Raw genomic sequence first — 14,615 nt, 5'->3', positions numbered from 1 at the left:
CACCTAGCTGTTCTCTGTTTAGCTGTGAGACCCTGGGCGATTTCTTAACCTCTCTGAGCCTTGTTTCCTTCTTTAAAGTGGGGATAATAATACCTACTTAATAGTCTTGTTGGAAAACGTAAGAAGAAACAACAGTGTGAAACCTCTAGGCAGGTGTGAGATGGCGTTTTGTGCCCGGCTGTCTTTGCTGCTCTCGGGCACATGGAGGGTCAGCTTCCCTTGACCGCTGGGCTTCTCTCTCTCTCTCTCTCTCTGCCTCCTCCCCGGGGAAGATTCCGGGGGCTCTTTGATGGCGATGATGGATGACAGTCATGTCCTATCGGCTGTAATGCTTCAAGGGCTGGGTAGAAAGGAGCCGAAAAAGTTTTAAGCTATTAGTTTTAGGTTGTAAACTAAAAAAAACAATGTTTTTTTCCCTAAGAAGTGTGCCTAGACGTTAGGCCTTACCCACATAGTCAAGACGTAAGGAATGCTAAATTTGCCCCGTGGTCCCCTGGTGTCGTGTTTTGTTTACCAGGTGGTATCAAGTGACACTTTTATGAAAGAGAATGTTCCATGTCTCACCCCAGAAGGAGGGACCGGGCACCCACCTGTCTTCATGGGAGAAGCAACCAGGGAGGCTTCCTTCCCCCAGCCGATCCCAGTTCTTAAGACGGGGTGGTTCTCCTGCCTCTCCTGGGCCAGGCCTGTGGGTCAGCAGAGAGGAGGACTGGGCTGGGCTGGCCGAGAGAGGAGCCCCAGGTGGCCTGGCCACAGGGTCCACCCTGGCCCCTTGAGCCGCAGACAGGACAGTGACGGGAACAGGGAACAGGAGGCCTCTGGCCAGGGCGGCAGGTTTCCCGGTGAAGTGGGAGGTTTGCAGTCTGCTGTTGAGAACCAGATTTGCCTGCTTGTTTGAAAACATTTTGTTTCCCGGGCTCAGGCTGACATGCTGGATCAGGAGGCGGCCTTCATGCAGATCCAGGGGGCGAAGACGATGGTGGAGGAGGACCTGCAGAGGCGGCTGGAGGAGTTCGAGGACGAGAGGCAGCGGCTGCAGAAGGTGGCAGCCTCGGCAGCATCCCTGGAGCAGCAGCTAGAGCAGGCGAGTACCTGCCGCGGCCTCAGGGGTGCACACGGTAGCCGCGTGGTCCAGCTCACGTGGGCCGCGTCCATGCAGGCGCCTGTGGGTGTCTGTTGGATCCGCGTGAGGGGTCCCCCCACCAGGCTCTGCTGCTGCTGCAGACCTGGCCATGTGTTTGCTGCTGTTGGCATTGTTCTATGTCAGCATTTTGCATAAAAAAGTCCCTCCAAAGTGTCCATCAGAATTATTTAAAACTTGAAAAGGGAAAAAGTGTAAGTTCTTGGAGTGGGACGGAGAGCAGCCGTATTGAACTCACTGTCTTCTTCTCAGGCTAAGTTGACTTTGCACCAGCGAGACCAGCAGCTGGAGGCTTTGCAGCAGGAGCAGCTGGACCTGGTGAAGCAGCTCACGGCCACGCAGGAGACGCTGCAGGCCAGGGAGCAGTCCCTCGGCGGCCTGCAGACCCAGTACGACGAGCTGCAGGCCAGGCTGGGGGAGCTGCAGGGGGAGGCAGCCTCCAGGGAGGACTCGATCCGCTTCCTGCAGAGCGAGAAGATCGTCTTGGAGGTAGCCCTGCAGGCGGCCAAGAGTAGCAAGGAGGAGCTGGACAGAGAAGCAAAGCGCCTCGAGGAAGGCACTGAGGAAACGTCTGGAATTTTAGAGCAACTGAGAGAAGAATTGGCCATGAAGACCTGCCAGGTAACACAGTCGAACTCTGTTATGAATCAAAATCATGTACACGAGAGCGAGTGCCGAATGTGTGGTCCTTTGTGTGGACGTGCTGTTTTGTGACGTGGGTGACCACTGGGGAAGGGGACAGGATCCCACCAGCCTCCGTGCGTCTGGCCCTGCACTACTGCTGGAGTGGAGACGCCCAGACCTGGGAAACTGAGTTTCATGTGAGGCTTTTGTGTGGTCTACCAGGAGACACCAGTGTCTGCACTGGGGGCGGGGCACTAAGAGTCAGGGGCAGCTGCAGGGACCTGGCCGTCCCTTCCCTGTGCCGGTGTGTGGCCCCCGCGGGCTCCCACAGGGCAGCTGTGGTGTGAGGTGGCGCGTGGGTTGGGCCAGAGCCAGCAAGGCCCGGCCTGTGGACAGCTCACTGCGGGGCCTGGAGCGTGTGAGGGTCCCCTGCGAGCACATCATGCCAGGGGAGAGCTGACACGCTGACAGCGTGATGTGGCCCTGGTGGAGACAAACATGCTTAAAAACGGAGACAGAGCAGAGAAGCCAGAGGGTGTGGAAGAAGCAGGATCCGTGTCGAGGAATGATGCTGTCTTTGAATCCCACTCTACAGTGGAACAGCCCGGAAAGAGAAAGTCAGACGCTGTGTGTTCTCGCAGCGGGAGCTGAGTCGTGTACACGAGGTCACGAGGGTGGGGTGATGGACACAGGGGACACGGTGGAGGGGTCTGGGGCAAGTGGACACACCGAGTGCCCAGATGTCACCACGGTGCCCTGTGTCCATGTGGCAAAACTACACTGTGCCCTCTCAGTCTATAAACCTAAAGATAACTTTAAAAATAAATAAATCCCACTCTGTGAGGTCCAAGGTCGAGAGGAAATCACGCATCTGTCTTCCCTCTGGGAAATAAAATAGGAGGAGGCTGCCTGTCCCGACGGCACCAAGTCACACTCAGGCTCTTTACTCTGAGACAGTCATGGTTGCCGTGTTGGGGAGTTAATTGGGAGCAATTGTCAGAATGCTGTTATTGAATTTGAATTTTATTTTACTGTTTGCTCAGTAAGAGGAGCATCGGCTGACATTTGGAAAACTCTGAAAGAGGCCTTTGGTGGTACCAGACATTATTTGTCACACTGGAATTCCACCTCACTGTTACTAACAAAGGCGCTGGCAGTTACCTAATCCAGGTTTACCCTGGGTCGAGGCTGCCCCAGAACAGATGGAGTTGCTGGGGTGGTGTCCTGTCTCACCAGGAAGCTGCTTCTCCGACTCTGAGTGCTGTTCTCTTGACTGGGGAGCCAGAGTCAGCCCGGCTGGGAAACAGACTGGCCCCGTCCCAGCCTCGGTGCCGGCCGCTGCCCCAGCCTCGCCCGCGGGGGTGTGTGGGGCATCTGGAAACAGCCTGTCCACATGGGGCTGGAGGCTTGTCTGACCGCGGCGCCCCCTGTGCCTGGTTCCAAGCCTCTGCCCCCACCTAGAGCTGCTGTGGGACCAGGGGCAGGTGATGGGGACCTGTGGGAGGGGACGAATGACATGTTCGAAGCAAAGCAGTGCTGTGATCCGTCTTAGGAGGGTTCCTGAAGGAGCCACTCTCCAGAGGGTCGGGGAAGATGGTGCATTTCTGGGTCATACCCAAGTGATGACTAGGACTTGCGTGGAGTATGTTCCTGTTGTAGAGGAGGAAAACCTTGGCCACAAACAAGCTCCTGCCCGGTTCTAGAGACTGTGACTCCGAATGTGTGCACTGGAAACCGCATGTAAACGTGACCTCACAGGGCCTCCCCACGTGACATGGCGCGTGGTGGCATCTCCGTCACACGATGTGGCCAGTGCTTTCCACGCCCAGGGCCTTGGTGTGTTTGTCACCTGGTTGCTTTGTTTTCCTTAATTCAAGGCAGGGCCTTGCTCTGTCACCTGGGCTGGAGTGCAGTGGCGTCATCACAGCTCACTGCAGCCTCCAACTCCTGGGCTCAAGCATCCTCCCGCCTCAGCCTCCCGAGTGGCTGGGACTGCAGTCACTACCACACCTGGCTTCACCCAGCTGCTTAAGCATTTTTTGCTGAGGCAGAGTAGCATTTCACAAATGTCCTGTGTTCCTGGATCCTCTGGGGTTTCCACGTCGGATTCAGACTCAGTAGGTCTGGGTGGGGCCTGGGGCTCTGCATTTCGTACAGCACCAGTGAGCACCAACAGCCTGTGACAGAGGCCAGGACCCCAGCCTGGGGTTGGCACACTCAGCCTGGGGACCCAGCTCACCTCCGAGCATTGTAAATGTTTATTGGAAGCAGTAAATCGAGTTTTTTTACTGACTGTGGCTGCTTCTGTGCTCCACGAGCAGAGCCGAGGAGCTGCAGCACTGCGGCCTGTGAGCTGAAGGTGTCCCCTCCCTGGCGGGCCCCAGGAGAGCCCTGCCGCCCCCCCGTGCTGTGTCCCCCGCCTCGACCCTGCCCCCCCTCCTTCCCCGCTCCTTCCTGCTCGCAGTGGTGAGAGGGGTCCCAGCTCTCAGGCTGCAAACGTGCCCCTCCTGGAGCCCTCGTGTGACGTCTGTGCACTGCTGTCCCCACAGGTGGAGCACCTGCAGCAGGAGACCGCCACTCTGAAGAAGCAGACACAGAAAGTGAAGGAGCAGTTTATTCAACAAAAGGTAAAAATGTGTCGTTGGTTTCTTCATGTAAAACAAGTATATGAGCAAAATCCTGGGCGGCGTAATTGCCTCAGTAGAAGGAACTGATCGAGGAGGCAGCACCAGACCCTTAATTTTTCCGAGGCACTTCACTGATTCTAAGGTCCCCTCCCGCCCCCCATTTTAATCCCCCAAGTCAGGCTGCGCTTCCAGGCAGGGCGGGGGTCTGACCCCCAGCTCAGCAGTGGAGCTGTCATCACACCTGTCAGGATACCCGCTGCCATCAGTCGCTTCAGAGAGTTGTGTGTGTTTTGCACGTTGTTATCACACAGGTTGCGTTTGCCGTTTAAAATGTCTCTGAAAAATTCACACCACGTTCCAGGATGGAAACAAATCCTGGTGTCACCAGACAGGGACGGAACGTAGATCTTGTCGGGGAGGCTCATACCTCCTGCTGGGGGAATGACTCTGACCCCACACTTTCTCGCAAAGCCGCGGTCGAGCGCCCTACGGGGCGTGAGGCAGGAACCCCCAGAGCAGGGTCATGAGCAGTGTTCTGTCGTATCACTGCGGCACAGGCCAGGGGACGACCTGTCGAAGCCAAGCGACGCGGCCAACGGGAGCAGGAGCTGCCAGACGGCTCAGAACAGTGATGTCTGGGAGGCCGGTGGGCCGGCTTCCAGGGTCACGCAGAGTCCGTGCGGCCCCTGCCATCACTGGGTGGATGAAGTGGGGGTGTCTGAGGTGCTGGTGAAGTGTGTTATCTTCAGGTCAAAGGAGTTTTGCCGCAGACACGTGGCGAACACCTTGTTTGCAGCGGCCGGGCCCTGGCAAGACGCCCCCTGAGTGCCTGGGCTCTGCCTCCTGGCAGGTGATGGTGGAGGCCTACCGGCGGGATGCCACCTCCAGAGACCGGCTGGTCAGCGAGCTGAAAGCCGCAAAGAAGGGGCTGGACGCCGAGGTGAAGGGGCTGAGGCAGGAGCTGGTGAGGCTGCACGGGGAGCAGAGGGCCGCGCAGTCGGAGCACGGCCGCCTGCAGAAGGAGGCGTCCGAGCTCCACCGGCAGATGGCCGATCTCGAAGGGCATCTGCAGTCCGTGCGGAAGGAGCGGGACGAGATGGAGACGCAGTTGCAGGTCTGCCGGGCGTGCGGGGTTGGATCCGTTCGGATTGTGTTGTAGGGGGGTGGGGGCATTTCGGGGAGAGGCTTCCAGAGAAACGTCCGAGGACAAGGCCCTCTCGGAGCCTCCGTCCCGGTTGGACAGACGGGCCAGTCCAGGCGGTGATGTGGGCTAGGGGGGCACATGGGCAGGGGCCGTGCCGGCGCCGGGGGCCGCCCTCTTGCCGTGGGAGCATCTGCAGAGCCCCCATCAGGGTGCAGCAGTCCAAGCGGCTGAGTCCCGTGGCTGGAGTGTGGGGCTGGGGTGGCAGGTGCCGCGCTGGTCCTGGCCGGGGCTTTCCCCGGGTGTGTGGACGCGGGCGAGGGTCGCCAGGCCTTGGCAGGCAGCAGAGGGGTGAGAGGTGGGGGCGGGGGCGGAGGCCGCAGTCCAGTCTGTGCCCAGATGTCCGGGACGCCCAGGTGTCTCATCCTGGGAGGAGAAGTCAGGGAAGAACAGTGGATTCGGGGCGGGGTGGGCAGGGTGTGAGGCCAAGTGCACGAGAGGGCCAGCCGAGGGCCACGGGGGCCCGGGGGCTGAGGCACCCGCCCTGTGAGGAGCCAGGCCGAGGGCTGCAAGTGGACGGTGCTAAGTGAGGCTGGGGGGAGACGCCATCAGTGCAGAGAGTGCGGGGGGCTGGCAGAGCCCCGGGGTGGCGAGGCGGCCCTAGTGTGCGGCCAAGCACAGTCACACCTGCCACCTGCAGTGGCTTGTTGCTGTGGCTGAGCTGGTTCTGGGGCACTCTCTGCCACACAGGAGGTTAGCAGAGGCAGCACGGTTTGGGGGTCCTAGGGCTCCAGGAGGCCCACAGGGCGGGGGCTTTCCTGTCACCCACTGCCTCCCTGTTGTGCCTCAGTGCTCTGCACACAGCGTCTGGAAACTCTTTTTTTTTTTTTTGAGAAAGAGCCTTGCTCTGTCGCCCAGTAGAGTGCAGTAGTGTCATCACAGCTCACTGCAGCCTCCAACTCCTGGCCTCAAGTGATCCTCCTGCCTCAGCCTCCCAAGTAGTTGGGGCTACAGGCACGTGCCACCACACCTGGCTAATTTTTCTATTTTCAGTAGAGACAGGGTCTCACTCTGGCTGAGGCTGGTCTCAAACTCCTGAGCTCAAGTGATCCTCCTGCCTCTGCCCCCAGAGTGCTGCGATTATAGGCATGAGCCACCACACCCGGGCTGGAAAGACTTTTGACCTCTGTGGAGTGTTGTTTCTGAACAGACAAACGTCCCTGTCAGGGTTTTCTTCAAGGCCTGAGTCCTCAAGGGCAGCCCTCAATGGCACCGTGGACCCCAAGGGGTCAGGTGAGGGGCGGGCGGCTTGTGCCTCTTATCTGCATTTCTCATGCTGTCTTTCCTCCTGAAGTCCTTGCAGTGTGACAAGGGGCAGGTGGTCACCCTTGCGGAGGCCAACGAGGCGCTCAAGAAACAAATCCAAGAGCTGCAGCAAGAAGCCAGGAAGTAAGTTGGCCCCTGCCTGGGATGGTGGCGTGAGCGCCGCGTGAGCGTGCACAGGCAGGCCTGGACGCCCTCTCTGAGAAGCAGCTTGGGGCCACGTAAAGGCGGCCTGGAGCGTTAAGTTCTATGTTTACAGTGCCAGCCGGGCGTGGTGATGGGTGCCTGTAGTCCCAGCTACTGGGGAGGCTGAAGCAGGAGGATCGCTTGAGGCCAGGAGTTGGAGGCTGCAGTGAGCTGCTGTTGCACCACTGCACTCCAGTCTGGGTGACAGAGCGAGACTTGGTCTCTTAATTATAAAAACGAAATGTAAAGTTCCACTGTGATTTGGCAGTTGCTCCTTCTGTGAAATAACCCAGATTATTGATTCGCTAAAGCATCCTGTAACAGAAGCTGCCCTTTTGTTTTTGTGCATTTGACTTTTTGTGCCACACACTTGTGGCAACCCCCTCCCCAAACCCACCCCCCTCAGCAGGGACTACACTTTGATATTCATCCTCATACCCTTTACATACACAAACGTGAGCACACAGACCTAACCCGCATACACCTGTGTACATGTGTGTGCAGGTACATAAACGTGCAGACACCTGGGTACGTGTATGTGGGGATATATACATGTGCAGATGCTTGCGTACATGTATGCACAGGTACACACATGTGCAGATGCCTGTGTACATGTATGCACAGGTACACACATGTGCAGATGCCTGTGTACATGTATGCACAGGTACACACATGTGCAGATGCCTGCATACATGTATGCACAGGTACACACACGTGCAGATGCCTGCATACATGTGTGCACAGGTACACACACGTGCAGATGCCTGCGTACATGTATGCACACGTACACACGTGCAGATGCCTGCGTACATGTATGCACAGGTACACACGTGCAGATGCCTGTGTACATGTATGCACAGGTACACACACGTGCAGATGCCTGTGTACATGTATGCACAGGTACACACACGTGCAGATGCCTGCGTACATGTATGCACAGGTACACACACGTGCAGATGCCTGTGTACATGTATGCACAGGTACACACACGTGCAGATGCCTGCGTACATGTATGCACAGGTACACATGTGCAGATGCCTGCGTACATGTATGCACAGGTACACACATGTGCAGATGCCCGCGTACATGTATGCACAGGTACACACACGTGCAGATGCCTGCATACATGTGTGCACAGGTACACACACGTGCAGATGCCTGCGTACATGTATGCACACGTACACACGTGCAGATGCCTGCGTACATGTATGCACAGGTACACACGTGCAGATGCCTGTGTACATGTATGCACAGGTACACACACGTGCAGATGCCTGTGTACATGTATGCACAGGTACACACACGTGCAGATGCCTGCGTACATGTATGCACAGGTACACACACGTGCAGATGCCTGTGTACATGTATGCACAGGTACACACACGTGCAGATGCCTGCGTACATGTATGCACAGGTACACATGTGCAGATGCCTGCGTACATGTATGCACAGGTACACACATGTGCAGATGCCCGCGTACATGTATGCACAGGTACACACATGTGCAGATGCCTGTGTACATGTATGCACAGGTACACACGTGCAGATGCCTGCATACATGTATGCACAGGTACACACACGTGCAGATGCCTGTGTATGTGCAGGTGCAGACACCTGTGCTTACCCTCAGCCTGGCTCTGCGGGACGCCTGACGTGGGCTGTCCCTGTCCCTCACGCTGCCACAGCAAGACAGGCACAGGCTCACCTGACTCACCTCCCCCGAGGGGCAGGCGGGCTCTGGGGAGGGTGGTGGGGTGGGTGCAGCTGAGGCGGCCCCTCCAGAGCCTGGGTCTGAGCCCCTGTGCCCGCCCTGGGGCTGCACTCCTGAAGCACGTCCCTGTCCCCGGATGTTGTATGCCAGGACGCTGGGCCGGCAGCACCAGAGGGTAATCGAGCTTCCTTCGCTGTCCTTGGTGACACCCCAGGGCCATCACGGAGCAGCAGCAGAAGGTGAAGCAGCTGGGCTCGGACCTGACCAGCGCCGAGAAGGAGATGAAGACCAAGCACAAGGCCTACGAGAACGCCGTGAGCATCCTCAGCCGCCGCCTGCGGGAGGCGCTCACGGCCAAGGAGGCCGCGGACGCGGAGCTGAGCCAGCTTAGAGCCCAGAGCAGCAGCGCCAGCGACAGCGACCTGGCTCTACATGTAGGTAAACACCACGCCCCCGCCAGAGTCGTGAAGCCTGTCTGTAGGGAAAGGAAGGGCTATAAACGTTTCCCTTCTAAAACCTGTACGGGGGTCCAGACAAAAGGCAGCATTTCCCTAAAATACTGCTCAGTATCGACGCGTGCCAGGGACCTGTGATGACTGTGTGTCACCTCACGGGACCCTCACAACCCTGTGCAGTCGGGGGGTCACCTCATTTCCATCGAGGGACCCCCTTGGCTTAGAGAAACCGCCACTCGCTGAGAGACAGACGCGTGCTTGGGCCACCTGCGCCGGCTCTGGCCACACTCCCGGCTCAGGGGTTGACGAGCCCAGAGGGAGCCGCGTGGGCGCCCGCTGAGAGTTGGAGTGGGGCGGGGCCGTGGGGCGGGCCCGTGGGTGTGGACTGTGGGGCGGGGCTGTGGGCGTGAACTGTGGGGCGGGACTGTGGACTGTGGGGCGGGGCCGTGGGCGTGGACTGTGGGGCGGGGCCTGTGGGGCGGGTCGCGGGGTGTGGGCGGGGCTGCTGGGGTCCCAGGAGCAGCGGAGCCTGCCGTGCTGGAGCAGAGCGAGGGCCCTTGGCGGAGGGCCCTGTGCAGGCCTGTGAGAGCTGGGTCGGCCTGGACGGTGCGGCCTCCGTTTTGTTTCACTTTTACTAATAGGTGTAAGATTCTACCTGAGTGAGTTTGTTTGGATTTTATTTATTACGTGTCATTACACTGACATCTTAGTGTTGTTTTTTTTTTTTGAGACAGGGTCTTGGTCTGTTACCCTGGGCTGGAGTGCGGTGGCGTCATACTCACTGCAGCCCCCAACTCCTGGGCGCAAGTGACCCTCTCGCCTGAGCCTCCCGAGAAGCTAGGACTACAGGCATGCGCCACCAAGCCCGGCTAATTTTTACCTATGTATTTTTCGTTGTCCAGATCATTTCTTTCTATTTTTAGTAGAGATGGCATCTCAGTCTTGCTCAGGCTGGTCTGGAACTCCTGACCTTGAGCAATCCTCCCGCCTCGGCCTCCCAGAGTGCTGGCATTACAGGTGTGAGCCACTGCGCCTGGCCCATAGTGTTTCTTACGTGCAGTTTATTTTTGTCTCTCATCCACTTATGAGTTTAGTAGGAAGTGACTGTATCATAACCTGGGGTTCTCCCTGTCACTTGGTTACTTTATAAAACACTGGGGGGATTTAGTCAACTGCCATTTTCCCTTCTACCTGAAAGTGTGTCTCAGCTGTTGCTTTGCCCTTGGTCAGTGGTGGGTGTTGGGAGCAGAGTCTCCGTGGGCCTCCAGCAGCTGAGAGACAGCAGGCCTGGGAGCTAGTGTCTGGGCCCCATCCGGGCCTCACCTGTCACGGGATGGTGACTTCTGGCAGATGGCTCAGTTGTGATCCTCAGTAAGATCAGGACAAGATGAGGGAAACAGTAGGACCTCCTCATCAGATGGTTGAGTTAGGGGCACTTGGACAGGGTTGGAATGGGGCCTGGCACCACTGAGGCAGCAAGTGTGTGTGTGAGCGCGTGTGTGGGGTGTAAGCATGTGTGTGTGCATGTGGTACAAGTGTGTGGCTCCATGTGTGAGCATGTGTGTTTGCATGTGCCTACGTGTGAGCACGTGCATGGGTTGTGAGCATGTGTGTGCTTACATGTGCCTGTGTGTCTGCGTGGGGAAGTGTGTGAGCATGAGTGGAGTGTGAGCACACGTGCGTACATGTGAACATGTGTGTGAACGCACATGTGTGTATGTGTGGTGTTTGTCATGCTGTGCCAGGTGCTGCTTACTTGCCCTAAATGGTGATCTATAGCCTTTATCTACAGGTCAGATTTTTTTCTGTATTTTCAAAGCGTGTAACTGAAAAGATTATTGTGTTTGTCCTGATATTACTTTGTGTGTCACTAGTGTGTGCGTGATGTGTTGGCCAATCCAAGTCCTGTAAAGAAAGTGCAGTGTTGTGTGAATGGGTTCATACTGATGCTGGCACAGCAGCGTCCCGTGTGTGTGGGGCCACAGCTTCGCACCTGTAGGCACCACGGGAGGCCGGGGGACGAGGGCCTGTCCCGACGACCAAACGCACTGTGTCTGTCCCGCCGCTAGGAGAGGATCCGGGCCCTGGAGGTGGAGCTGCAGGCCGTCGGCCGCAGCAAGGAGCTGCTGGAGAGCGAGCTGCAGGAGGTCATCGCGACCACCGGCCAGGAGCTGGAGGAGTCCCGGGAGAAGGTGCTGGAGCTGGAGGACGAGGTGAGGCCCGACGCCTGCCGTCGCCGTAGTGATCCGATGGTCCCTGGGCTCCGGGGCAGGCCACCATGAGTGTGGGCCCTGAAGAGCAAGAGCACCTCACCGTGTGCCCGGCACGGCTGCCTGGCACTGCTGTCGCCCTCTTTGGTGGAGCAGGCTCTGATCCCAGCCCTCCAGCGAGGACACTTGCAGTCACAGCCCCTGCATAGAGTGGTCCCTGGAATTCACAGTGGAACCCTTCTCTCAATGCTCTGGCTGCAAGTGAGAAATCCAGCTCAAATCTTGAAAGAACTCTCAAAACTCCCAGATTCAGAGATAGTTCTTGCTTTGGGCTCTGCTGACAACAGCCCAGCACTGTCACCCAGAGCCCTTGCCAAGCCCTGGCCACCAGCCCCCGGCTCACCCAGCAGAGTCCCCAGGGGCTCTTAGTCACCGTGGGCTGCGTGAGTCATTCACTCACCTCTGTCCTGGCCTCAGCTCCGTGCCCACCCCTCCTAATGGCTTGACCAGGGCCAGGGCTGGGTCCCTGGACAACCGTCCCCAGACGCACGTGGGTCAGGAGCGGGCAGGGTGCTGGCAGTGGACAGGCAGGAGGGGGCCGGGGAAGCCACTGCCCGTGGCCACGCGGCCCAGGCCATGAAGTGAGGGCAGTTTGTTGCTCATGGTTGCGTGCTAGTACCAGCGCTGCTTGTGTGTTCCCGGGGTTGTGGCAATTCCATGTTCACGGTTGCTCCCGTGTTTCAGCTCCAGGAATCCAGAGGCTTCAGGAAGAGGATCAAGTGTTTAGAGGAGTCGAACAAGAAGTTGGCCCTCAAGCTGGAGCACGAGAAGGGGAAGCTTATGGGCCTTGGACAGTCCAACTCGGCCCTACGGGAGCACAACAGTGTCTTGGAGCGAGCTCTGGCCAAGAGGGAGGCAGACCTGGTCCAGTTCAACCTCCAGGTACTCGGACGCGTCAGCAGAAGCAGACAGCGCTGGGTGGGCCGGGCAGCACTGCAGATGTCCTGTCATCTGGGTCGATTCCTCCTGACCACCTTCTAGGGAAGTGCAGCCTCCCCGCCCTAGAGATGAGGAGACAGAGCCTCAGAGTGTGGTGAAGCCTGAGTCCCCAGCTGTGAGGCACAAACCCAGAACCCTCCTGTGTGTTCACGGTGGAGCGAGTGTGCTGAGTTGGTCCTGGCTTTGGGTGCAGGCGGGGTGACTTCCCATTCCAGGCAGGGGCGTCATCTGTAGGGGACATTGACCTGAAGGCCTCAGACTGATTTCAGACCCCGGCCGGGGTCCTGCTCTGCTTCTGCAGCCTTTCTGCCGGGAGAGAGCGTCAGCGGTAGCCCAGGGCCAGGCGGAGCCCCAGCCCTGGATTAACCCGTCCTGAGACAGTTTCCCTGCCCCCACACTCTCTTGTTTTGAACCTGGCTGCCCCCCATCCCGCCCCCCGCATTGCCGCCTCGCCACAGCGGCATCGAGTCTGAGCCCCTGAGTCAGGTGTGTCTCTCGGTTCCTAGCCAGGTTCTGGAACATGACCCTGTGATTGTAGCGCAGCCGCAGGTTCCGGTTTGGGGACAGTGTTCTTTAGAGATGGAGTTTCCTCCTCTCTAACTGTGCCCTCCTTTGATGGGAGCTGCCTTGTTCCCCCTCCTGCTGCACCTCCCGCCGGCACTGGCTGCAGAAGCCACTCGCCCTGCCCTGGCCTCCCTGGGGGCTGGAATTCGATGTCTCTCCTCACTCACCCTTCTGCGATGCCATCTAGGTCCAGGCGGTTTTGCAGCGCAAAGAGAAGGAGGATCGCCAGATGAAGCAGCTGGTGCAGGTGCTGCAGGCCTCGCTGGAGAAGGAGAAGGGGAAGGTCAGCAGCCTCACGGAGCAGGTGTGTGCCGCCCCCCTGCCGTTGCGCTTTCTGTTAAAGTTGCTGCCTCACACGGGTGCCGTTCGCGCTTGAGCTTCCCTTCCAGAAATTCACAGAGACGGAGGCATCACTGCCGGCGCTAGGGAAGGTGGGTTGCAGAGCTCCTGGGCCCGTCCGTGGAAGGAGCTGTCGGGTGAAATGAGAGGCAGCTCTGAGGGCCTGGGACGGGCGAGAGTTTGTGTGTTTACCTGTTGCTGGCAGGAGGCGTCCCGTCTGCAGTCCCGCTGAGCAAAGCAAGCGAGAACAGCGTGTGATCCGTTTGTGTTAAACACACGGATGAGGAGGATGGGTGTGTGGATCCTCTTCTGAGTAGGGGCCATCTGTTCACGGCTGCTCCCGTCCGGCTTCAGGTGTTTGCCGAGGCGTCGGGCCAGCCGACTCGGCAGAGAGCCCTGCGCCGACCCCCTGGGTCTCCACACCAGGGCCCTGCCCCCCAGACCCTCCTCCTCCTCCGTTAGCCTGGAGGTTGCGTCCCCAGTGCCTGGCACGGAGCAGGTGCTCAGGACACGGCTGCCGTGCGTGCCCGCGTGGGGTGCACTCAGTGTGTGCACGCGTGTATCGTGATGCTCGTGTGTGCGTGGACAGTTTCTCGGAGGAACACGAGAAATACTGTGATCGTCTCTGGAGAAGGACGAGAAAGGACACATCACTTTTCCTTTAAAGTCTATTTGAATTACTTTGCAACGTACAATGACTTTCACAGTTCAAAGTTTTCAGCCTAGTAATAAAGCTGCTTTAGTTCCTGTGACCTGGCTTTTGCCACATCGTTTAAAAACTTCTGTATGATAATGCAATGGAGATAAAAAAAAAAGAAAGTTCTTGATTTTTTGGGTGAGACAGTAAAACTTCTTTTAAAATACAGTTAGTTTGAAGATGTGGTAAGAATATTTTATTTTTTTTAGAGACAGGGTCTTGCTCTGTTGCTCAGGCTGGAGTACAGTGGTGCGATTGTAGCTCGCTGCAGCCTTGACCTCCTGGGCTCAAGCCATCCTCCTGCCTCAGCCTCCTGAGTCCAGTTGGGACTACAGGCATGAGCCATACCCGGCTAACTTTTTTTATTGTTAGGTCTTGCTGTGTTGCTAAGGCTGGTCTTGAACTCCTGGGCTCAAGTGATCCTCCCACCTTGGCCTTCCAAAGTGTTGGGATTACGGGTGTGAGCCACTGCGCCTGGCCTTAAACTTTTTAAATGAAATACTGGCTAGTGCAGTTAAACTAGAAAACTAAACTACTGGAAAATGGAAAATTTTGTTTTTTTGGTTATACCCTCTGAGAGGTTGCTTGTCTTCTTGGA

The 14,615-nt window shown here is 57.7% G+C and overlaps 1 protein-coding gene across 4 annotated transcripts in view; it reads left to right on the top strand.

Moving 5' to 3' along the window:
- GOLGA3 (golgin A3) overlaps positions 1 to 14,615 on the top strand; it is a 45,903-nt gene that overhangs the window by 25,384 nt on the left and 5,904 nt on the right. For 3 of the 4 annotated variants that reach the window (XM_045534090.1, XM_045534089.1, XM_045534088.1), the window contains 9 exons: positions 923 to 1,084; positions 1,394 to 1,762; positions 4,315 to 4,392; positions 5,243 to 5,506; positions 6,888 to 6,982; positions 8,968 to 9,187; positions 11,278 to 11,421; positions 12,163 to 12,360; positions 13,169 to 13,285. In XM_045534090.1, coding sequence (XP_045390046.1) covers positions 923 to 1,084; positions 1,394 to 1,762; positions 4,315 to 4,392; positions 5,243 to 5,506; positions 6,888 to 6,982; positions 8,968 to 9,187; positions 11,278 to 11,421; positions 12,163 to 12,360; positions 13,169 to 13,285 — 1,647 coding nt within the window. Of the gene's footprint in view, positions 1 to 922; positions 1,085 to 1,393; positions 1,763 to 4,314; positions 4,393 to 5,242; positions 5,507 to 6,887; positions 6,983 to 8,967; positions 9,192 to 11,277; positions 11,422 to 12,162; positions 12,361 to 13,168; positions 13,286 to 14,615 lie in introns of all 4 variants that reach the window. The other variant, XM_045534092.1, reaches the window with a different exon arrangement.

Source organism: Lemur catta, chromosome 21, assembly GCF_020740605.2.
Source record: "Lemur catta isolate mLemCat1 chromosome 21, mLemCat1.pri, whole genome shotgun sequence".
Taxonomy (NCBI): Eukaryota; Metazoa; Chordata; class Mammalia; order Primates; family Lemuridae; genus Lemur; species Lemur catta.
The sequence above is the reverse complement of the archived record's forward strand: the minus strand, read 5'-3'. Positions and strand labels throughout refer to the sequence as shown.